Source organism: Pipistrellus hanaki, assembly GCF_964339955.1.
Source record: "Pipistrellus hanaki genome assembly, chromosome: 15".
Classification (NCBI taxonomy): Eukaryota; Metazoa; Chordata; class Mammalia; order Chiroptera; family Vespertilionidae; genus Pipistrellus; species Pipistrellus hanaki.
Window position 1 is genome coordinate 50,600,146 of NC_140517.1, and position 24,473 is coordinate 50,624,618.

General features: G+C 51.4%; 1 protein-coding gene across 1 annotated transcript in view; it reads left to right on the top strand.

Annotated features, from left to right (window-relative positions):
- The window catches only part of NLRP5 (NLR family pyrin domain containing 5), a gene marked incomplete at both ends in the record, with an annotated part of 57,345 nt that overhangs the window by 27,310 nt on the left and 5,562 nt on the right, over nt 1–24,473 (top strand). Inside the window, 6 exons of the mRNA XM_084906847.1 lie at nt 17,118–17,918; nt 18,637–19,313; nt 20,532–20,702; nt 21,500–21,667; nt 22,605–22,775; nt 24,279–24,449. Of these exons, the coding sequence (XP_084762973.1) occupies nt 17,118–17,918; nt 18,637–19,313; nt 20,532–20,702; nt 21,500–21,667; nt 22,605–22,775; nt 24,279–24,449 (2,159 nt within the window). The remainder of the gene's footprint in view (nt 1–17,117; nt 17,919–18,636; nt 19,314–20,531; nt 20,703–21,499; nt 21,668–22,604; nt 22,776–24,278; nt 24,450–24,473) is intronic.

Genomic DNA, 24,473 nt, shown 5'->3' on the forward strand with positions numbered 1-24,473 from the left:
AGTTTTTGAACATAGCCAAGTTGTTTTAAGTGATTTTCAATGCATGTATGTGATACATGAAGCTTCTCTGCAATCTCATGTGTTGTACTGTGACAGTCCGAATTGATTATTGCTTTGATTAGGGCGTCATCAACTTCAACTGGACGACCAGAGAGTTTTTCATCTTTGAGTGAAAAATCACCAGAACGAAATTTGGCAAACCAATTTTGACACTGCCGTTCTTTTAAGGCTTCGTCACCATAAACAGCACATAACTTTTTATGAGCTTGCGATGCGTTTTTCCCTTTGCAGAAATAAAAAAGCAAAATATGACGAAAATGTTCCTTTTGATTTTCCATTTTTCAACGAATGCCAAACGAAAACTACAAAACAGATCAAAAAACTTTTTTTACTGATTAACAGCTGAATAGCCAACTATCAAATAACAAAATGTGTTTTACATTTGTACCACGTCTGCAAACCTAAAAATTCAACTGAAGCCATGTGTGTGTGAAACCCGCAATTACTTAGCTGCCGACCCAATATATATATATATATATATATATATATATATATATATATATATATATATATATATATATATATTTACTTTTCTCTCACTCACTTGTTTTAAACTTTGGAGAGAGAGGAAGGGAAAGGGACAGAGAGCAAGCAACACCAGTGGGCTGCCTCCTGCAGGCCCCCTAAGGGGGAATCGAGCCCACAGCCCTGGGCATGTGCCCAACCAGGCGATAGAGCCTGGAACCCAGGTTTGTGCCGACGGGGGATCAAACCTGCAACCCTATGGTGTACGGGGTGACACTCCAACCAACAGAGCCACACCGGCCAGGGCAATAGTCGTGTGTGTGTGTGTGTGTGTGTGTGTGTGTTTTACTTTTCAATCACAGTGAACATTCAATACGATGTTCTATGAGTTTCAGGCGACCCCCACTGCATTCCGAAGAGCAGACAAAAAGAAAGCCCTAGCTGGTGTGGCTCAGTGGATAGAGTGTCAGCCTACCGACTGAAGGGTCCCAGGTTCGATTCCCATCAAGGGCAAAGGCCCAGGTTTTGCGCTCCATCCCCAGTAGGGGGCAATCAGGAGGCATGCAATCAATGATTCTCTCGCATCACTGATATTTCTCTCTCCCTCTCCCTTCGTCTCTGAAATCAATAAAAAATATATATATATTTTGAAAAGGCCCACCCAAAGCCAAGCTCTGATGTGAACATGCTTTAGTGAAGTCTGTTCTCCAGAATTTCACGATCCCGATGCCTCACTAAGAGCCCCCTCCCCCCCCCAATAAATGAAGGTCTTACTGGGGTCAATGGGAAGCTAGAGACCCCACCCGCTGAGGTGCTCCCCAAAATGGCCTAGGAGGCACCCCTTTTCTAAAGCAATGAGGACACATGCCTGGGAAAGACCAGGGCTGGATGGGAGTAGGGCAGCAATCCCCGATCTTGGTGGCACGTTAATAACACGGGGACCTTTAAACATGCATGGGGTGGGGGGCAATAGGGGGTAAGGACACATATGTAATGCCTTCATCAACAAAGGAAATTGTGCCATGCCAGCACAGCCAAGTGTGAGCCTGAGAGGGGCCGGTGAAGGATGGAGAAAAGACAGACAAGAAAATAAAAGCTGGGTCCCGGTGGGACCCTGTTCTCTCTGATGGAGAGCGAGCGCCAGCGCCAGGGACAACAAGCCGAGTCTTTATTTTACAGCCGATGCCCCCGGCAAAGGAAGGGCGTGGTCAGGATGTTTACAGCGTTCCCGTGGGTTTCCATCCTCCTCCGTTACAAGCACCTGGTCCAGCGTTGTTTACTTGCAGCCGATATCACTCAGCACGCGGGGCCACGTGTTCAGGCCACAGGTTCAAGCTCACAACCGCAGCTGTTGGCTGTCACGGTGCTGGGAGGGCTCTGCCCTCCAGGCCGGGACGTGCACATCTCATTTTTTAAAAAATTTTATTTTATTGATTTCTTACAGAGAGGAAGGGAGAGTTAGAAACATCGATGGAAGGAACATCGGATCAGCTGCCTCCCGCACACCCCTCCCTGGGGATGTGCCCACAACCAAGGTACATGCCCTTGATCGGAATCGAACCTGGCACTCTTCAGTCCGCAGGCCGATGCTCTATCCACTGAGCCACACCGGTTTCAGCCCCATTGAATTTTAAATAGGGTGGAAGGGAGGGGGAGAAACAGAAATATTGAGGTGAGAGACACATCGATTGGTTGCCTCCCGCAGGAAGGGGATGGAACTGTAACCAAAATATGTGCCCTTGACCGGAATTGAACCCAGGACCCTTCAGTCTGAGGGCTGGTGTTCTATCCACTGCGCCAAACTAGGGCTCATTGACATTTCCATCTCTCTATGCCTCTCCCTTCCTCTCTGACATCAATAAAAATATTATAGCCAGAACCAGTGTGGCTCAGTGGATAGAGCGTCGGCCTGCGGACTGAAGGATCCCAGGTTCGATTCCGGTAAGGGCATGTACCTAGGTTGTGGGCACATCCCCAGTGGGGGGGGTGCAGGAGGCAGCTGGTCGATGTTTCTCTCTCATTGATGTTTCTAACTCTCCCTCTCCCTTCCTCTCTGTAAAAAAAAATCAATAAAAATATATTTTTAAAAAAGGACACACGTGCACACACACACACACACACACACACACACACAGTTACGGCTGCAGGATGCACAGGTGAAGGCCATGGTCGCCCGGAGACCCTGGCACAGGTGTGCTCCGGCTGCACGCAGGGGCAGGGGCAGGGGCAGGGCAGCTGCCCCTCATTGGCTGGGCCTTGGCCAATGGCTGGAGGCAGCCAGGGGCCCGTGGCCACGTGACCATCCAGGACTCCCCAAAGGCCCTCTGCAGGTGGGCTGGCTTGGCGCTGACCTTGGCCGTGAGGACGGGCGGGTATAGGTGAGTGTGAGCCCCCTCAGGTTTGGTCTCAGCGCCTTTCCTTCTCTCTCAAACACTCAGACCTGCTTGTGGGGCCCTGACCTGGGTCCCCACCTCCTCTGGGTACCCCCTCCCCTGGGTTCCCCCCCTCCCCTGTCCCCACTCCCCTGGGCCCCCACCATCCGCACAGAGGCTCTTGGAGTCCAAAGCCACCTGGAGAAAGAACCAGCGGTCCCGTCTCCCAAGCAGAACGCTCCGTGTGGGTACTCGCCCTTCCAGTCTCTGCGTCTAACCCTGAGGACGGAGCCTGGGTGCTGGGGCTCAAGGTCAAGGTCACGGAGGTGGTGGGAGGCAGGGGGGGTGGCTGTGTCCATGGTGCTCACGTGAACTGTGGCTCAGCCACGCGCCCCGAGGAGGCTCTCTGTCCAGGGAGGAAGCGGTGGCCGGTGAGGGGACCCGGTGGGGAGGCTGGGACTCCCTCTGAAACCTCGCCGTAATGGGAACAGGCTTTGTGGGGTCCCTGGAGACCCCCTGATGTCCTCAGGAGGGAAAGGGTGGGGGGCAGGGGAGAGAAACATAGCTCCCCATTGTGTTTGCTTTCTCTAAAATACAGAGAGGTATCTCCTGTAAAAGCAGCATTTTAGTGGAAGCTGGTGGACATAAATGGGTTTTACTAACGTGATTGAGCTGCTACCTTTACCCACATTCTGTTAATGACAGACAGACTGGGGGCGGGGGGGAGGAGAGAGGAGAGAGAAATGGGGAGAGACAAAGAGATAGGGATAGAGCCATGGTAGGCAAACCACGGCTCGAGAGCCACCTGCGGCTCTTTGGCCCCTTGGGTGCGGCTCTTCCACAAAACACCAAGGCCTGGGTGAGTCTGTGTTGAAGAAGTGGCGTTAGAAGAAGGTTAAGTTTAAAAAATGTTGGCTCTCCAAAGAAATGTCAATCGTACTGTTGATACGTGGCTCCGTGGACTCATGAGTTTGCCGACCACTGAGGTGGGGTGAGAGACAATGTGGGAAGGGGGTAGGAGGAGAGAAGGAGCGAGAGAGCCATGAACTCTCACCCTCTCCCTCTTGTCTCGTCATTTAGTCTCAAAATAGCCTTCACCTCCCAGCTTGCTTGTTTGCTTGTTTTTTTGTTTTTTTGTTTTCAGTTGAGACGGCACTGGTTAATAAAATGATGTAGGTTTCAGGGGTAAAATTCTACATCACCTATGTATTGTGTGTTCACCCCCCCCCCCCCCAAGGCTCCTGGCATCACCATTCCTCCCCCCTTAACCTTTTCCTACCCCCAATCCCCTTCCCCCTCTGGTAATCGCCCTGCTGTGGTCTGGGAGGGATTAAGCAAAGAAGAAAAAGCTTGCCTGGCGGGAGCAGGGTGGGGGTGCGGGGGGTCCATGGGGGAAAAGAGGGAACTGGGGTGGTACACCTGTCGTACTCTCAACAGTAAAAATAAATTTCAAAAGAAAAGAACAAACTCAGCGGAAACCGTTTTTGGCTCAGTGGATAGAGCGTCGGCCTGCAGACTGAAGGGTCCCAGGTTCGATTCCAGTCAAGGGCACGTACCTTGGTTGTGGGCAGGCACATCCCCAGTGGGGAGTGTGCAGGAGGCAGATGATGGATGTTTCTCTCTCATCGATGTTTCTAGCTCTCTATCCCTCTCCCTTCCTCTCTGTGAAACAGATCAACAAAACATATTTTAAAATAAAGGGATGTAGGTCTCACATGTACAGTTCCATAATACATTCTCCGAATATTGTATCGTGTTCACCACCCGAGTCAGGTCTCCTGTCACCGTATGTTTGACCCTCCAGCCCTCTTCCCCTCTCGTAACCACCGTGCTGTGGTCTGTGCCTATGAGTCTGTGTGTTTGTGTGCTGCTTTCTGTTTTATACCCACATATGAGGGAAACCATATGGTTCTTACTTTCTTCCATCCGACTTATTTACTCAGCACGATACTCTCGGGATCCATCCATGTTTTATCAAATGACACTATTTTCTTATTTTTCATATAGTTTCTCTTTTTTAAATGTTTTTATTCATTTTTATTTTTTTCATCCTCACCTGAGGTTATTTTTCCATTGATTTTTTTAGAGAGAGTGGAAGAGAGAGGGAGAAGCAGAAATATGGATGTGAGAGAAACACATTGATGGGTTGTCTCCTGCACACTCCCTGACCAGGGAAGAGCCTGCAACCGGGGTGCATGCCCTTGACTGGAATCAAACCCGGGACTCTTCAGTCCGCAGGCCAACACTCTATCCACTGAGCCAAACTGGCCAGGGCTGGGCTATATGTTGAATTCAAATGTTTCCTTCAAGTCGTGGGTGTGTATGAATGTGTTGCCTTGTGACCGCCCAAAATTCGTTTTTTTAAATAAGCTTCCTCATTAATGTAATCAGCCAACCAGCTGAGAGAGTGTGTGAGTGTGTGTGTGTGTGTGTATTTTCCATCTCCAGGTATCCAGGTTTCTACGTGTTAGAGGTTTGGGAAAACGTGGAAATCTTTAACTTTGACGAGGAAATTTGAATTAAGATGTAACCTTTCCCACTTGTTCTTAGAAATCAGTGGAGTCATTTTCCCCTCTCACCACCGCTGGGGTCGATGGTTTTCCTGGGTGTTACTTGGGAATGTGGAGAAACGCTCATTTTCTTGCTAGGGGTCTGTTTTGAATAATCAGCACATAAACATTATCATCTGTCCATTGTCAGTAATTTTCTTCTGTCTCTCTGTCTCTCTCTGTCTCTCTCTGTCTCTCTCTGTCTCTCTCTGTCTCTCTCTGTCTCTCTCTGTCTCTCTGTCTCTCTGTCTCTCTCCCTCTCTGTCTCTCTCCCTCTCTGTCTCTCTCCCTCTCTGTCTCTCTCCCTCTCTGTCTCTCCGTCTCTGTCTCTCCGTCTCTGTCTCTCTGTCTCTGTCTCTGTCTCTGTCTGTCTCTGTGTCTCTATCTCTGTGTCTCTGTCTCTGTCTGTCTCTGTGTCTCTATCTCTGTGTCTCTGTCTCTCTCAGTCTCTGTCTCCCTCTTTCTCCCCCTCTCTCCCTCTCCGTCTCTGTCACTCATAGATGGGTAATGGTAACAGCTCAATTATTTTAATAAAACTCTTATTTCTACCAGCTTCCACTAAGATGATACTTTCACAGGAAATGCCTTTCCCTATTTTAGAGAAAGCCAACACGACAGGGAGGTATAAAGCAAAACGTGTCCTTTGATTCACCCTCCCCACTCACCCCATGTCCTGCTCATCCCCCAGAACAGTGCGTGTCTGGAGAGGGGGCACTGATAGCTCACAGGTGAGCCACGTTCTGGCCGGGGCTGGGCACTAAGGCTGCAGGGCTTGAACGGACACACCTGCCTCGTTTTTGTGGGGAGGATTACAGATGTCCCCCTTTTTCCCCCATTTTCCTCCCACACAGCTCCACCCGCCTCTGCCCCCTCCCCAGGCCTTCACCCCTCTGTTGTCTGCATCCCCGGGCTGTGCCTGCGCCCATACATGTTCTCTGGTTCATTTCTTCCTGCCTCCCCCCCCCCCCCCCGTTCCCTGTGAGGTTCTGCCCTCCGTTCCACGCCTCCACTCCTCTGGGCCTACTTTGTGCGTCACTTGGTTCATTCGATTCCACGTGTGAGTGAGATCCTGCGATCCTCGTCTCTCTCTGACCGGCTTATCTCCCTCAGCAGGATGCTCTCCGGGTCCCTCTGTGTCCTCTCACAGGGAACAGACCCTCCTTTTCCACGGCTGCAGAGTATCCCCTGGTGTGAATGCACCACAGCTGCTGCTGCTTTTTTTGTTTTTGTTTATTTTTTTAAATCTTTATTCAGATTATTACAATTGTTTCTCTTCTCCCCCCCCCCCATAGCTCCCCTCCACCTGGTTCCCATCCCACCCTCTGCCCTTACCCGCCCCCACAGCTGTCCTCATCCATAGGTGTACGATATTTGTCCAGTCTCTTCCCGTACCCCCCCACACAGGCACCCCTTTCCCCCTGAGAATGATCAATCCCCCTCCCGTTCTGTGCCCCTGATTCTATTCTATTCACCAGCTTATTCTGTTCCTCAGATCTTTAATTCACTGACTTTTAGACTCACTTGTTGATAGATGTGTATTGGTTGTTCATCATTTTTGTCTTTACTTTTTTCTTCTTTCTCTTCTTAAAGAACACCTTTTAGCATTTCCTGTAATACTGGTTTGGTTCACCACAGGCGGCTTTATCGGCTCGTCCACAGGTGGGCACAGGGGCTGGCTCTGGATCTTGTCTCTTGTAGATAACGCTGCAGCGAACACAGTGGGGGGCACGTGTTCCTTCTGAGGGGAGGGCACCTGTCCTCGGTCAGCCGCAAGCGGCCTCCGGTGTGGCGGGTGCCGAGTGATATCGGCAGTTAGAGGGCACAGAGCTCCTGCCAGACTGCCCTCCACAGAGATGGCCCCAGCCCAGTGGAGGGCAAACCTTGGCTCAAGAGCCACCTGCGGCTCTTTGGCCCCTTGAGTGTTTAGCAAGGGCCAGCTTAGGAGTACCCTCATTAAATTAATAACCATGTGCCTACCTATACAGCTTAAGTTTAAAAAATTTAGCTCTCAAAAGCAATTTCAATCGTTGTACTGTTGGTATTTGGTTCTGTTGACTCATGAGTTTGCCAACCACTGCCCTAGCTGATTTGGCTCAGTGGATAGAGCATCGGCCTGCGGACTGAAGGGTTCCAAGTTCGATTCCGGTCAAGGGCACATGCCCGGGTTGTGGGCTTGATCCCCAGTAGGGGGCGTGCTGGAGGCAGCTGGTCAATGGTTCTCACTTGTGTAGAGTGATCACAGTGTGTGGACAGGTCCAAGCCTCAGACTAATTGAGGGCACAGTCCTCTCGTGGCCATGTGCACATCCCAGCCTGGAGGGCAGAGCCTCCTAGCACCGTGACAGCCAACAGCTGTGGTTGTGAGCTTGACCCTGTGGTCCGAACACGGGCCCCACGGGCCCCACTGCCTGAGTGACGTGGGCTTCAGAGTTCAGGTGCATGTCGTTGAGTGGGATCAAAACCCACGAGTATGTTGTAAACATCACAAGTTCGCAAGCAGAAGGCGGTTTATTGCAAGGATGTTCTTTGCTGCCAGTTATCATAGGCTGTTTTAAGTTAGAAAACTGAATAGCAACACCGAATGCTGCAGAAATGCACTTTTGCTCAGTAATACCTGAGTTGTTGCAACATCTGATTATCCATTTGGCTGTTAGAGAAAAATTCTCCACCGTAACTTATGGTTGTTGCCGTAATAGTGTATCGCCTGTATGTCTACCTCTAGGAATGGGCTTTACGTGCTGGATTTTAATATCCTTGAGCCTGGGCAAGTGCACACGTCTTTTTTAAAAAAAAAAAAAAAAAAAAAAAAAATGGTTTGCCGAAACCGGTTTGGCTCAACGGATAGAGCATTGGCTTGGGGACTGAAGGGTCCCAGGTTCGATTCCGGTCAAGGGCATGGACCTTGGTTGCAGGCACATCCCCAGTAGGGGGTGTGCAAGAGACAGCTGATCGATGACTCTCTCTCATCGATGTTTCTAACTCTCTATCTCTCTCCCTTCCTCTCTGTACAAAATCAATAAAATATATTTAAAAATAATAATAAATAAATAAAATAAACATGGTTTACTTGCACAAAACTGACCAGTTGGGGAAGATCGTTAATGCCCTTGAAGTGGTTTTCGGTGGGTGTGGAACAGATGGTGAGAATTTGAATTGGTCCCTCTTATTGTAGTAGTATTGAAATTAAGCCTACTCAATGTATCAAGCCGTGTTTGTGCCCTGATTTTATATACTTGTATCTACCAATCAACATTGTGATACTTGAGGGGGGGAAAAATGAAGTGACCAACAAGATAGGACCAGAAGCAGGAGGCATGGATAGGACAAAGAGACCTCAGAGAGAGGGAGTGGGGCGGGAGCGAGGGCAGGGCATGCGATCCTGGGATGCAGACTCTCCTTTGACCCTTGTCCCTCTCCCCCTCCCTGACCCACACCAGGTCCCATCTGCTCCCTGCAACCCTTCCCTCCGCACCGGGACCCTCCGCCAGGCAGGCGTCGCGATGGGCGAGGTGGGCCTGTCGCCCTTCGCGGACTGCGGCCTGGGCTGGTGCCTCCGGCAGCTGGACCAGGAGGAGTTGCAGGCGTTCAAGGAGCTGCTCATGGGCAGCGCGGCGGGGCTGCTGCCCGGCGCCTTCCCCTGGGAGGAGGTGCCCGGGGCGGACGCCCAGCACCTGGCCTTCCTGCTGCACGAGCACTGCCGCGCGGTGGTGGTCTGGAGCGCCGCCATGGACATCTTCCAGGAGCTGAGCCAGCCCGTGCTGGCGCAGAAGGCCAGGGAGGAGATGGAGAGTGAGTACTGCCCTCTCGCCCCTCTCTCCCTGGTGTTTCTAACCTTCTCTCCCTCTCCCTTCCTCTCTGCAAAAAATCAGTAAAATAGCCGAAACTGGTGTGGCTCAGTGGATAGGTCAAGGGCATGTACCTTGGTTGCGGGCACATCCCCAGTGGGGGGTGTGCAGGAGGTGGCTGATGGATGATTCTCTCTCATCTATGTTTCTACCTCTATCCCCCTCTCTTCCTCTCTGTAGAAAATCAATAAAATATATATTTTTTAAATAAATAAAATAAAATAAAACAAAAAATCAATAAAATATACTTGAAAGAAAGAAAGAAAGATAGAAAGAAAGAAAGAGAAAGAAAGAAAAGCCACCCAGTCAGCCAGCATGGCTCAGTGGTTGAGCATGAACCTGGAAACCAGGAGGTTATGGTTCGATGCCTGGCTCCATCCCCAGGCGGGGGCATGCAGGAGGCAGTTGATCCATGATTTTTTAAAAAAAATACATTTTATTGATTTCTTACAGAGAGGAAGAGAGAGGGACAGAGAATTAGAAACATTGATAATGAGAAAGTAACATTGATCAGCTACCTCCTGCACACCCCCCACTGGGCGTATCAGGACGATGCTCGAACCCATTGAGCCCCGGCCAGGGCCGTGGCTGTGACATCATGGCCACTGTTCTGTCGTCTGTGTTGCAGAATGTTCCCTGGCTGAAATCCTGCAGGATTTGACACCCACCAGGACTGACGGAGGAATGAGCATGGACCAGCCTCCAGGTCAGTGAGGGGGCTGGGACGAGGGTTTCCTCTCTCGGTCCATGGCCCTGCCTTCCACTCACCCCAGAAGCCAGTCGTTATTTTTAGTGTTAGAGGCCCGGTGCACGAAATTCATGCAGGGGTGAGGTCCCTCTGCCTGGCGAGTAATGGGACCAATCAGGGCCATCTCATCCAGATCTAAGGCGTGTCCGGCCCCATTTTGCCCAGTCCTGATTGGCCAACCCCCCCCCCACCACCTGCAGCAAGCTAACCTACCAGTTGGAGCATCTGCCCCCTGGTGGTCAATGCATGTCATAGGAACTGGTAAGTTGACTAGTGTTTTGGACACATACCGTGTTTCCCCGAAAATAAGACATCCTCCGAAAATAAGACCTACTTACAGGTTTCCTTCTGAGTGAAATATAAGAAATCCCCCCGAAAATAAGGCCCCCCCCCAGGCTAAACATGAGAGATTTGGTCCACTGATTCTGAAAGAAACGGAGTCACAAGAAATTCACCAGGAAATTCAGGAATTGGATTGTTATGATGATGTTCCAGAAAATGATGACATGATTGTCATTGAATAAATGAGTAAATTCTTGATACTGTAGGATTCAGTTTGTCTGGTTTGTGTTGACAACTACTGTACTACAGTACCGTATACAGGTAATAAATTTCCTTTATTTTCATTTAACAATAAATGTGTACAGTATTCTTCTTCATGGAAAAATAAGACATTCCCTGAAAATAAGACCTAGCGCGTTTTTGGGAGCAAAAATTAATATATGACACTGTCTTATTTTCAGGGAAACAGGGTAGCATAGTAGGCTTTTATATATATAGATGTTTATTTCTGATTTTTCTTTTCTCTACCTTCTACCTATTTCATCAGGAAATCCTATGAGACCTACCTCTGATGTAGTAGGACTTGTTTCGCTACCTTTTTAAAAAATATACATTTTATTGATTTTTCACAGAGAGGAAGAAAGGGGGATAGAGTTAGAAACATTGATAAGAGAGAAACATCGATCAGCTGCCTCCTGCACACCCACCACACCACTGGGGATGTGCCCACAACCAAGGTCCATGCCCTTGACCGGAATCGAACCTGGGACCCTTCAGTCTGCAGGCCAACGCTCTGTCCACTGAGCCACACCGGTTTCGGCTTGGTTGCAGGTTTGATTCCTGGCTCCAGTTGGGGCTCCTGCAAACAATGGATGTGTCTCTCTCACATTGATATCCCTTCCTGGATCTGACCTCTCATCTTAACAACTTTCCCAAAGGTCTCCAAAGAATAAAAAGCAGAAATGAGCAGAAACCGGTGTGGCTCAGTGGATAGAGCGTCGGCCTACAAACTGAAGGGTATCAGGGTTAATTCCGGTCAAGGGCATGTACCTTGGTTGCGGGCACATCCCCAGTAGGGGTTGTGCAAGAGACAGTTGATCAATGTTTCTCTCTCATCGACATTTCTAGCTCTCTATCCCTCTCCCTTCCTCTCTGTAAAAAATCAATAAAATATATTCTTAAAAAAGCAGGAATGAGACCAGAACTCATACACTCGGAGCCTGACCCTGAGGCTCGTTTTCGATCCCCATGCCTCTCCTGCGGAGGAGGGCTCCGGGCAGGGCAGAAGGTGAACTCTGGCGCGGCAGACCCTGTCTCGGGGATCCTGTGGATCTGACCTGGGTACCTCGCCTCTGAGTGGGTGGGACTTCATTCTTCTCCCCTCTCTTGTCTGCAGAAGTGCCACAAGTTGTACTGCCAGAGGATGACACAGCAGCAGAGACAAGAGACCAAGGTAAAGAACTCTGGCATATTCATATTTTTTTAATTTTTTTTTTTAAAAGAATTTTAGTGAGTTTATTTGAGCCAAACTGTCAGCATATGCCGGGAAGCAGAACCTCAATGAATTGAGATGATGCTCTGGAGAATGGCGGGTACATTTCTGTTTATAAATTGCCATCGAAGGAAGGACATAGGTGGGTGACATGAAATCCATTGGTGATGGAGTAAGGAGGTGGGAGAAAGCAAAGCGGTGGGAAACCCCTGGGAATGGATAAAAAGTAAAACGATGGCCGAAGCCGGTTTGGCTCAGTGGTAGAGCGTCCGTCTGCGGACTGAAAGATCCCAGGTTCGATTCTGGTCAAGGGCATGTACATTGGTTGCGGGCACATTTCCAGTGGGGGTGTGAAAGAGGCAGCTGGTTGATGTTTCTCTCCCATCGACGTTTCTAGCTCTCTAGCTCTCTCCCTTCCTCTCTGTACAAAATCAATAAAATATACTTTTTTTTAAAAAGTAAAACAATGGACGTGTACTTAGGTGAGTGCAGTAACAATTAACATGATAAGGAATTTGAGGCTTATTCATATTTTCTCTTCCCTCCCCCCTCCCCCTTTTCCTTCCTCTTTCTCTCAAAATCAAAAAAACATAGCTGTATAAACACAGTGGGTGGGACTTCATTCTTCTCCCCTCTCTTGCCTGCAGAAGTGCCACAAGTTGTACTGCAAGAGTATGCCACAGCAGCAGAGACAAGAGACCAAGGTAAAGAAACTGGCTTATTCATGTTTTCTTTTTTTTATTTTTTTTAAAAAGAATTTTAGTGAGTTTATTTGAGCCAAACTAACTATGCCGGGAAGCAGAACCTCAATGAATTGAGATGATGCTCCGGAGAACGGCGGGGTTACATTTCTGTTTATACACTGAAATCAAAGCAGGGACATGGGTGGGTGACATGAAATCCATTGGTGATGGAGTAAGGAGGCGGGAGAAAGCAAAGCGGTGGGAAACCCCTGGGATTGGATAAAAAGTAAAATGATGGGCGGGTACTTAGGGGAGTGCAGGAACAATTAACGTGATAACGAAGGAATTTGAGGCTCATTCATATTTTCTCTTCCCTCCTCCCCTCTCGTTCCCTTCCTCTTTCTCTCAAAATCAATAAAAAACATATCTGCCCTAACCGGTTTGGTTCAGTGGATAGAGCATCAGTCTGCGGACTGAAGGATCCCGGGTTCGATTCCAGTCAAGGGCATGCACCTTGGTTGCGGGCACATCCCCAGTGCGGGGTGTGCAGGAGGCAGCTGATAGATGTTTCTCATCAATGTTTCTGTCTCTCCCTCTACCTTCCTCTCTGTAAAAATAAATAAATAAATAAATAAATAAATTATATATATATATATATATATATATATATATATATATGTGTGTGTGTGTGTGTGTGTGTGTGTGTGTGTGTGTGTGTGTTATTTTTTTTTTAATAAAGAAAGAACATATCCTTGCATTTGACCAGCATGGCTCAGTAGTTGAACATCAACCTATGAGTCAGGAAGTAAGGATTCAATTCCTGGTCAGGGCACATGCCTGGTGGCAGGCTCAATCCCCAGTAGGAGGCATGCAGAAGGCAGCCAATCAATGACTCTCTCATCATTGGTATTTCTTTTTTCTTCTCCTTTTTTAAAAATATATTTTATTGTTTTTTTTACAGAAAGGAAGGGAGAGAGATAATAGAGTTAGAAACATCGATGAGAGAGAAACATCCATCAGCTGCCTCCTGCACACCCCATACTGAGGATGTGCCCAAAACCAAGGTACATGCCCTTGACTGGAATCAAACCTGGGATCCTTCAGTCTGTAGGCCGATGCTCTATCCACTGAGCCACACTGGTTTCAGCTCGATTGCAGGTTCGATCCCTGGACCCAGTTTGGGCTCCTGCAACCAACCATGTCTCTCTCTCACATTGATATCCCTCCCTGGGTTTGACCTCTCATGTTAACAACTTACCCAAAGGTCTCCAAAGGATAAAAAGCAGAAATGAGCCGAAACCACTGTGGCTCAGTGGATAGAGCGTCAGCCTGCGGACTGGAGGGTCCCGGGTTCGATTCCGGTTAAGGGCATGTGCCTTGGTTGCGGGCACATCCCCAAAGGGGTTGTGCAAGAGGCAGCAGATCGATGATTCTCTCTCATCGATGTTTCTAACTCTGTCCCTCTCCCTTCCTCTCTGTAAAAAATCAATAAACTATATTCTTAAAAAAGCAGGAATGAGACCCGAACCCATAACCCTCTGGAGCCTGACCCTGAGGCTCGTTTTCAATCCCCCGTGCCTCTCCCACGGAGGCGGGCTCCGGGCAGGGCGGAAGGTGAACTCTGGCGCTGCAGACCCTGTCTCGGGCATCCGGTGGGTCTGTCCTGGGTACCTCGCCTCTGAGTGGGTGGGACTTCATTCTTCTCCCCTCTCTTGTCTGCAGAAGTGCCTCAAGTTGTACTGCCAGAGGGTGCCACAGCAGCAGAGACAAAAGACCAAGGTAAAGAAACTCTGGCTTATTCATGTTTTCTTTTTTTAATTTTTTTTTTTTAAAGAATTTTAGTGAGTTTATTTGAGCCAAACTGTCAACATATGCCGGGAAGCAGAACCTCAATGAATTGAGATGATGCTCCGGAGAACGGCGGGGTTACATTTCTGTTTATACACTGAAATCAAAGCTGGGACATGGGTGGGTGACATGAAATCCATTGGTGATGGAGTAAGGAGGTGGGAGAAAGCAAAGTGGTGGGAAACCCCTGGGATTGGATAAAAAGTAAAATGATGGGCGGGTACTTAGGGGAGTGCAGGAACAATTAACGTGATAACGAAGGAATTTGAGGCTCATTCATATTTTCTCTTCCCTCCCCCCACCCACCCCCCCCCCCACAACCAAGGTACATGCCCTTGACTGCAATCGAACCCTGGACCCTTCAGTCCGCAGGCCGACGCTCTGTCCACTTCATCTTTCTTTCAAAATCAATAAAAAACATATCTGCCCTGACTGGTTTGGTTCAGTGGATAGAGAGTCAGTCTGTAGACAGGTTCGGCAGGGCAGAAGGTGAACTCTGGCGCTGCAGACCCTGTCTCGGGAATCCTGTGGGTCTGACCTGGGTACCTCGCCTCTGAGTGGGTGGGACTTCCTTCTTCTCCCCTCTCTTGTCTGCAGAAGTGCCTCAAGTTGTACTGCCAGAGGGTGCCACAGCAGCAGAGACAGAAGACCAAGGTAAAGAACTCTGGCTAATTCATATCCCCCCCCCCCTCCATACCCCTCTCCCTTCCTCTTTCTCTCAAAATCAATAAAAAAACATTATCTGCCCTAACCGGTTTGGCTCAGTAGATAGAGCGTCGGCCTGCGGACTGAAGGGTCCCGGGTTCAATTGCAGTCAAGGGCATGTACCTTGGTTGCGGGCACATCCCCACTAGGGAGCATGCAAGAGGCAGCTGGTCAATGTTTTTCTCTCATTGATGTTTCTAACTCTATCCCTCTCCCTTCTTCTCTGTAGATAGGAAGGTAGAGGGATAAAATAAATAAATAAACAAACATAGAAAAAAATAATAAATAAAAAACATATCCTTGCACTTGACCAGCATGGCTCAGTGATTGAGCATCAACCTATGAACCTGGTCAGGACACGTGCCTGGGTTGCAGGCTCCATCCCCAGTAGGGGGCGTGCAGGAGGCAGCCAATCCATGATTCTCTCTCATCATTGATGTTTCTATCTCTATCTTTCCCTTCCTTTCTGAAATAAGTTTACATTTTTTTTTGTATGTGCAAGTGAGGAATAATAATAATTACAAGGCCAAACCGGTGTGGCTCAGTGGATAGAGCGTCGGCCTGCAGACTGAAGGGTCCCAGGTTCGATTCCAGTCAGGGGCATGTACCTTGGTTGTGGGCGCATCCCCAGTGGGGGGTGTGTAGGAGGCAGCTGATCGATGTTTCTCTCTCATCGATGTTTCTAACTCTCTATCCCACTCCCTTCCTCTCTGTACAAAATCAATAAAAAATATTTTTTTTTAAAAAGTGAACTCTGGCGCTGCAGACCCTGTCTCGGGGATCCTGTGGGTCTGACCTGGGTACCTCGCCTCTGAGTGGGCGGGACTTCATTCTTCTCCCCTCTCTTGTCTGCAGAAGTGCCTCAAGTTGTACTGCCAGAGGGTGCCACAGCAGCAGAGACAGAAGACCAAGGTAAAGAACCCTGGCTTATTCATATTTTTCTCTCCTCCCCATACCCCTCTCCTTTCCTCTTTCTCTCAAAATCCATAAAAAACATATCTGCCCTAACCCTTGTGGCTCAGTGGATAGAGCCTCGGCCTGCGGACTGAAGGGTCCCAGGTTCGATTCCGGTCAAGGGCATGGACCTTGGTGGCGGGCACCTCCCCAGTGGGGGGTGTGCAGGAGCAGCTGATCGATGTTTCTCTCTCGTCGATGTTTCTGACTCTATCCCTCTCCCTTCCTCTCTGTAAAAAAAATATTTTTAAAAACAAATAAATAAAAAACATATCCTTGCACTTGACCAGCATGGCTCAGTAATTGAACATCAACCTATGAATCATGAGGTAAGGATTCAATTCCTCTTCAAGTGCACATGCTTGGGTGGCAGGCTCAATCCCCAGTAGGGGGCGTGCAGGAGGCAGCAGATCAATGATTCTCTCTCATCCTTGATGTTTCTATATCTTTCCCTTCCTCTCTGAAATAAATATATGGGTGTGTTTTGTTTTGTTTTGTTTTTTCATTTTATTTGCTGAAACCGGTTTGGCTCAGTGGATAGAGCGTTGGCCTGCGGTCTCAGGGGTCCCGGGTTCGATTCCGGTCAAGGGCATGTACCTTGGTTGCAGGCACATTCCCGGTAGGGGGTGTGCAGGAGGCAGCTGATCAATGTTTTCTCTCTCATTGATGTTTCTGACTTTCCATCCCTCTCCTTTCCTCTCTGTAAAAAAAAAAAAAAATCAATAAAATACATATTTTTTTATTTTTTTTAAATATATTTTATTGATTTTGCACAGAGAGGAAGGGAGAGAGAGTTAGAAACATCGATGAGAGAGAGTCATCAATCAGCTGCCTCTTGCACACCCCCTACTGGGGATATGCCCGCAACCCAGGTACATGCCCTTGACCGGAATCGAACCTGGGACTCTTGAGTCTGCAGGCCGACGCTCTATCCTCTGAGCCACCCCGGTGAGGGCCCAACCTTGCCTCTCCTCTCTCTCCCGCCCTCTCCGTCAGCCCCGGGCCCCGGAGGCCATGAGGGGAGGTACAGGCGCTACGTGATGGCGCGGTTCGCCCCGGCGCTGGACGCCCACCACAGCTTCCGAACCTTTGCCGCGGATTGTCGTCCAGCGCAGGCGCTGTCGGCCGCCTTCGCCCCGGACCCCCAGGGCTTCCGGCCGCTCACCGTGGTCCTGCACGGCAGCCCGGGCGTCGGGAAGTCGGCCCTGGCCAGGCGGGTCCTGCTGCACTGGGCCCGCGGGGAGCTCTACCCCGGCGTGTTCGCCTTTGCCTTCCTCCTGGACGCCCGGGACCTGCCCTGGAGGAGGAGAGTCACCCTGGCCGAGCTCCTCTCCCGGGAGTGGCCGGGCCCCGAGGTGCCTAAGGCCCACGTCCTGGCTCAGCCCGAGAAGCTCCTGCTCATTATCGACGGCGTCGGCGGCCTGGACCTCAGGCCCCGCGACATCGGCTACAGCCTGGGGGAGAGATATCCCGTGTCCCACCTGGTGGGCAGCCTGCTGGCGAAGGCCCTGCTGCCCACGTGCTCGCTGCTGCTGACCGCCCGGGACGAGGACCTGGGGAAGCTGCAGGCCCTGCTGGTCTCCCCCCGGTTCCTCCTGGTCCAGGGCATCGCCACGGAGACCCGGGTCCGGGCCCTCCTCACGCACGTCCAGGGCGCGGACTGGAGGGCGGGCGCCCTGCACGCGGTGCTGGACAACCACACGCTGACCGGCCCCTGCGAGGTGTCCCTCACGTGGTGGCTGCTGTGCCGGGCCCTGGAGCTGCAGGCGGCGCCGGGGACGGGCCCGCCTCCAGCCGCCAGCGCCTGCCAGACCCTCACGGGGCTGTATGCCACCTTCGTGGCCCACCAGCTGGCCCCTCCCAGCAACGAGGACCTGGAGCACTGCCTCAGCCCCGACGAACGGACGGTCCTGAAGGTAAGGGGACCAGACGGCCCGATTTCTAACCACGTGTCCCACGCCCTGCAGTGTTTAAAAAAAGTCCCGATGTTTGCTTGCTTGTAAATATATTTTATTTTTTACAGAGAGGAAGGGGGGAGGGATAGAGAGTCAGAACCATCGATGAGAGAGAATCATTGATCAGCTGCCTCCTACACACCCCCCACCGGGGATGTGCCCGCAACAAGGTGCTTGGGACCATTCAGTCTGCAGGCCGACACTCTTATCCACTGAGCAACACCGGTTTCGGCCATAATTTTTATTTATTTATTATATTTGTAAATGGTACTTAGGTTGAATGTTTTTTTAAAAATTATCACAATACTATTTTTCGTGTTCTAGGAGAATTCTTGTGGCTCCATATAGACCAAATTTTTAATCAAGAACCACCCCACCCCCACTTGGCCGAAACCGGTTTAGGGATAGAGCGTCGGTCTGCAGACTGAAGGGTCCCAGGTTCGATTCCGGTCAAGGGCATGGACCTTGGTTGCGGGCACATCCCCGGTGGGGGGTGTGCAGGAGGCAGCTGATCAATGTTTCTCTCTCGTCGATGTTTCTAGCTCTCTATCCCTCTCCCTTCCTCTCTTTAAAAAAATCAATAAAAAATATATATTTTTAAAAACACCCACCCCCACCCCGGTCCATGGTGTCCAGCTTTACCAATGTCCGCCCCCCCCCCCCCCCCCGCCTCCCGCAGGGCTTGTGCCGGCTGGCCGCGCGGGGCCTGTGGGCCGGCCGGTCCCTGTTCTCGGCCGAGGACCTGGGCGCGCCCGGGCTGACGGAGCCGGAGCTGGCCGGGCTGTTCCAGAAGCACCTGCTGCTCCCGGACAGCCAGGGCGAGCGCTGCTTCTCCTTCCCGCACCCCAGCCTGCAGGCCTTCTTCGCCGCCCTGTGCTACGTGCTGGAGGGCCTGGAGGCCGGGTGGGCGGCCCCGGCCCCGAGCTGCGAGGCCTCCGAGCCCCAGGCCTGCGACCAGCTGCTGCTGCAGGCCCGGCGCTTCCTGTTCGGCCTCCTGAGCCGCGAGGCGGCCGGCGCCCTGGAGGGGCTGCTGGGCTGCGCGGTGGCCGCCCCGGCCGGCCTGAGGCGGCTGCTGCTGTGCTGGGTGGGCCTGCTGGGCCGGCAGCCGGCCGCCCCGGCCCCGGCCGACGCCCTGGAGGCCTGCTACTGCCTCTTCGAGACCCAGGACGAGGAGTTCGTCCGCGCGGCCCTGGGCGGGTTCCGGGAGCTGAGGCTGAGCCTGGCCAGGGCCATGGACCTGCGGGTGGCCGCCTTCTGCCTCGGGCGCTGCGGGCGGCTGAGGGCCGTCCGGCTGGACGTCAGGGAGGTGTTCCCTGAGGACGAGGCCGCCGAGGCCTGGCCTGTGATCCCCCGAGGGTGAGCGAGTGGCCCCCTCGGCCGTTGTTTTTAATTAATCTCTTTCTTGATTAAGGTATCGCATATGTGTCCTCAACCCTCCATTACAATCCCCCAGCCCCCCACTCATGCCCCCCTATTGTCCTTGACCCCTGGTTAGGCTCCTAGGTGTGCACACAAGTCCTTCAGTTGATCTCTCCATATATATATTTTTTATTTTTTTATATATATATTTTATTGATTTTGTACAGAGAGGAAGGGAGAGAGATAGTTAGAAACATCGATGAGAGAGAGTCATTGATCAGCTGCCTCTTGCACACCCCCCACTGGAGATATGCCCCCAACCAAGGTGCATGCCCATGACAAGAATCGAACCCGGGACCTTTCAGTTCCCAAGCCGATGCTCTATCCATTGAGCCAAACTGGTTTTGGCACATTTTATTGAGTTTTTACAGAGAGGAAGGGAGAGGGGGAGAGAGCTAGAAACATCAATGAGAGAGAAACACCGACCAGCTGCCTCCTGCACACCCCACACTGGGGATGTGCCCTTAACCAAGGTGCATGCCCTTGACCGGAGTCGAACCCGGGACCTTCCAGTCAGCAGGCCGATGCTCTATCCACTGAGCCAAACCAGTTTTGGCTGTTTTTTATTTTTTATTAATTTCTTTATTAAGGTATTGCCTATTTGTCCTCAACCCCCCATTCCAATCCCCCACCCCCCTCATTCATGCCCCCACCCCCCTATTGTCCTCGACCCCTGGTTAGGCTCCTATGTGTGCACACAAGTCCTTTGGTTGATCTCTCCCTTTTATCCCCACCCTCCCTCTGAGGTCCAACAGTCTGACCCATGGCTCCTTGTCTCTGGGTCTGTTCTTGTTCATCCATCTGTGTTGTTCACCATTTCCCGCTGATGCGTGAGATCCTGTCCTACTGGAAATATAAGAATCAAAAATGGGACAAGCAACCAAAACCAGTGTGGCTCAATGGATAAAGCATTGGCCTGCGGACTGAAAGGCCCCAGGTTCGATTCCGGTCAAGGGCATGTACCTTGGTTGTGGGCACATGCCCAGTGCGGGGTGTGCAGGAGCCAGCTGATCGATGATTCTCTCATCGATGCGATGTTTCTAGCTCTCTATCTCTCTCCCTTCCTCTCTGTGAAAAATCAATAAAATATATATTTTTTTTAAATAAGTAAATCCATCCAGTGGACGCCAGCATTTCCTCCCCTCCCCCATGCAGGCTGCAGACCAAGCCCCTGGTCCTCGAGTGGTGGGAGACCCTCTGCTCGGTGCTCAGCGCCCACCCCAGCCTGCAGCAGCTGGACCTCGCCGGCAGCGTGCTGAGCGAGTGGGCCCTGCGGACGCTGTGCGTCAAGCTGCGCCAGCCGGACTGCAAGATCCAGAAGCTGATGTAAGTCTTTCCCGGCCCTGCCTGCCCCGTGCCCCGGGCGTGGCCGTGTCCCGGCGCCAAGGCCCATCGGTAGACTGTATTCGGGGGGGACACGTGGGGGGAGGCATAGGAACCGAGCTCCCAGAAGCCAATGGGGTGGGAAGGGACTCGAGACCTTGTGAGGGGATGACTGAGGTGGGTTATGGCATTCGGGTTTTGAGGGATGAATAGGAGTTGGTTAATAAGGGGGAAAAGAGAAGGGAGCTCACTCTGGGTGAGTGTCCAGCATGAGGCAATGAATGTAAAGATCGAAGTGTATGATTTACTGAAGCACTTCAATCAGTCCTTAGTGTGCTTAAGGTCCATAAGGTCCTAATATCAATATATACATATAAAAGGCTGGCTGAAACCGGTGTGGCTCAGTGGATAGAGCGTCGTCCTTCGGACTGAAGGGTCCCAGGTTTGATTCTGGTCAAGGGCATGTGCCTTGGTTGCAGGCACATCCCCAGTGGGGGGTGTGCAGGAGGCAGCTGATCGATGTTTCTCTCTCATCGATGTTTTGACTCTCTACCCCTCTCTCTTCCTCTCTGTAAAAAAAAAAAATCAATAAAATGTATTTCTTCAAAGATCAATGAGAAAAACATCCTCAGGTGGGGGTGAACCACAGCGAAAGGAAAAATAAGGCTGCACCTGACCATCTAACTCTCGCAACCCTCTGCCCCCCTCTGCCCCCCTCTGCCCCCCTCTGCCCCCCTCTGCCCCCCTCTGCCCCCCTCTGCCCCCCTCTGCCCCCCTCTGCCCCCCTCGCCCCCCTGCAGGTTTAAAGGGACGCAGATCGCCCAGGGGCTGAATCACCTCTGGAAGACGCTGATCCTCAGCCAGAGCATCAGACACCTGAGCCTGGACAACATCCACCTGCAGGAGGACGACGTCTGGGTGGTGCAGGAAGCCCTGCGGCACCCCCACTGTGTGCTGGAGTCTCTGAGGCGAGTCCGGCCTGGCTTTCACCTCCTTTTCTTTCTTTTTTTTTTTTTTTAATTTAGGGAGCCTTTATTAGCCGGCCAGTCGGCCGGCCGGCGGCTGCTCTGCCTTTCTCCCCACAGGGAGTCCAGAGAGCAGCAGCGACCCTTTGTGCAGGACCACTTTTTTTTTCTTTTTCTTTTCTTTTTTTATGAAGGTATTATATGTGTACATATCTTACCATTGCCCTCCCCTCACTTTCCTTTTTTAATCCTCAACTCAAAGATTTGTTTAGAGAGAGGAGGGGGGAGATCGAGAGAGAGAGAGAGAGAGAGACATCCGTCGGCTGCCTCCCACCCACGCCCTACCCAGGGATCAAACTCACCGGCCAGGTGTGTGCCCTGAACAGGAATTGAACCCACAACCCCAGCCAACTGGAGCCACCCGGACAGGGTGATTTTCACTTTTTAAAATATATATATATTTTATTGATTTTTCACAGAGAGGAAGAGAGAGGAATAGAGAGTTAGAAACATCGATGAGAGAGAATCATCGATCAGCTGCCTCCTGCACACCCCCTACTGCGGATGTGCCCGCAACCAAGGTCCATGCCCTTGACCGGAATCAAACCCGGGACCTTTCAGTCCATAGGCCGACGCTCTATCCACTGAGCCACACCGGTTTCAGCACTTTTTTTTTAATCCTCACCCAATGATATTTTTCCATTGATTTTTAGGGAGAGTGGAAAAGAGAGGGAAAGCAGAGAGAAACATTGATGTGAGAGACACAATCTACCAGTTGCCTCCTGCACGTACTCTGACCAGGGTTCAGTCCCTGCCAGACGTGGCGGCCACAGCAGACAGTGTCGGGGACCCGCGGAGGGGCCCGGGGGCTGGGGCGGCCCCGGGGGCTGAGGGAGGCCCTGGGGGTGGTTCACAAGCCGCCTCTCCTCTCTGTCTGCAGGCTGGATCACTGCGGGCTGACCGACGCCTGCTGCCCGCCCCTCGCCCAGACCCTGCTGGCCTCACGCAGCCTGACCACCCTGAGCCTGGCGGGGAACAAGGTCACGGACGAGGGCGTGGCCTCTCTCTGCGAGGCCCTGAAGGTGCCGCAGTGCGCCCTCCGCAGGCTCGTGTGAGTGCCGCCTCCTTTTTTAATCTATTTTTTTTTAAATTTCTTAATTGATTAAGTTATCACCTATTTGTCCTCAACCCCCCATTCTCATCCCCCACCGCACCCCCCTGTTGTCCTCAACCCCTGGTTAGGCTCATATGTGGCACATAAGTCCTTTGGTTGATCTCTCCCCTTTATCCCCACCCTCCCCCTGAGGTCCAACCATCTGACCCCTGGCTCCTTGTCTCTGGGTCTGTTCTTGTTCATCAGTCTGTGTTGTTCACCATTTCCCCCAGATGAGTGAGATCATGTCCTACTGGAGATATAAGAATCAAAAATGAGACAAGCAATAATCGTTATGCTGAGAGGCAGATGAATCAGTCTGTAGAGAGTTTCTTTCTGGGCCACCAGTTCTTTGGAGACCCAATTTCAATACCAAACAGTTCCTTATGCGTACATGTCAGCCATGATACGTTTTGTTTTTTAACATATTGATTTTGTACAGAGAGGAAGGGAGAGGGATAGAGAGTTAGAAACATCGATGAGAGAGAAACATCCATCAGCTGCCTCCTGCACACCTCCTACTGGGGATGTGCCTGCAACCAAGGTACATGCCCTTGACCGGAATCAAACCCGGGTCCCTTCGGTCCGCATGCCGACGCTCTATCCACTGAGCCAAACCAGCTAGGGGCTAGGGCTCTATCTGAATTATTAACAACAAACAATTCCAGCCCTAGATGGTTTTGCTCAGTAGATGGAGCATTGGCCTACGGACTGAGGTGTCCCAGGTTCGATTCCGGTCAAGGGCACTTACCAGGGTTGAGGATCTCCAGTAGAGGGCAAGCAGAAGGGAGCCGGTCAGTGATTCTCTCTCATCATGGATGTTTCTCTCTCCCTCTCCCTTCCTCTCTGAAACTGACAACAACAACAACAACAAATTAAGACGAATTAACCCTGTCAAAAACTGGGCTTTTACGGAAATCTTCTTCTATAAAAGCCTAATATTCAAAGGGTCCCCTCGGGAGTTCGACCGGGAGTTCGAACGCTGGCTATGGTATATGCTGAACACCAGGGGGCAGCACCGGAGCAAAGGAAGACCCTGATCAGCCATGATGGCTGGCCAGGCCTAGGGTCCCTACCTGTGCATGAATTTCATGCACCGGGCCTCTAGTGTTGATATATTATAGGAGACCAGTGTGGCTCAGTGGATAGAGCATGGGTCTGCGGACTGAAAGGTCCCAGGTTCGGTTCCGGTCAAGGGCATGTACCTTGGTTGCGGGCACATCCCCAGTAGAAGGTGTGCAGGAAGCAGCTGGTCGATGTTTCTCTCTCAGCGATGTTTCTAGCTCTCTATCCCTCTCCCTTCCTCTCAGTAATAAATTAATAAAATATATTATAAAAAAAATAGACAGCAGCCGGTCCTGTGTGCGGGCTCCCGGCCGTGCCCGTGGGGGTCCAGCCCTCCTCACTCCGGGACCTGGAATGAGTGCCCGGGGGGGTGTCTGGGGGCCGTCTCTCCCGCAGCCTGGGCAGCTGCGGCCTCACGGACGCCGCCTGCGCACACCTGTCCGAGGCCCTCGCCGGCAGCCAGAGCCTGACGCACCTGGACCTGTCCACCAACCCGCTGGGCAAGGACGGCGTGGCCCTGCTGTGCCGCGGCCTCAAGGCCCTGGCCTGCGCCCTGCAGCGGCTGATGTGAGTGTGTGACCCTCCCCGCTC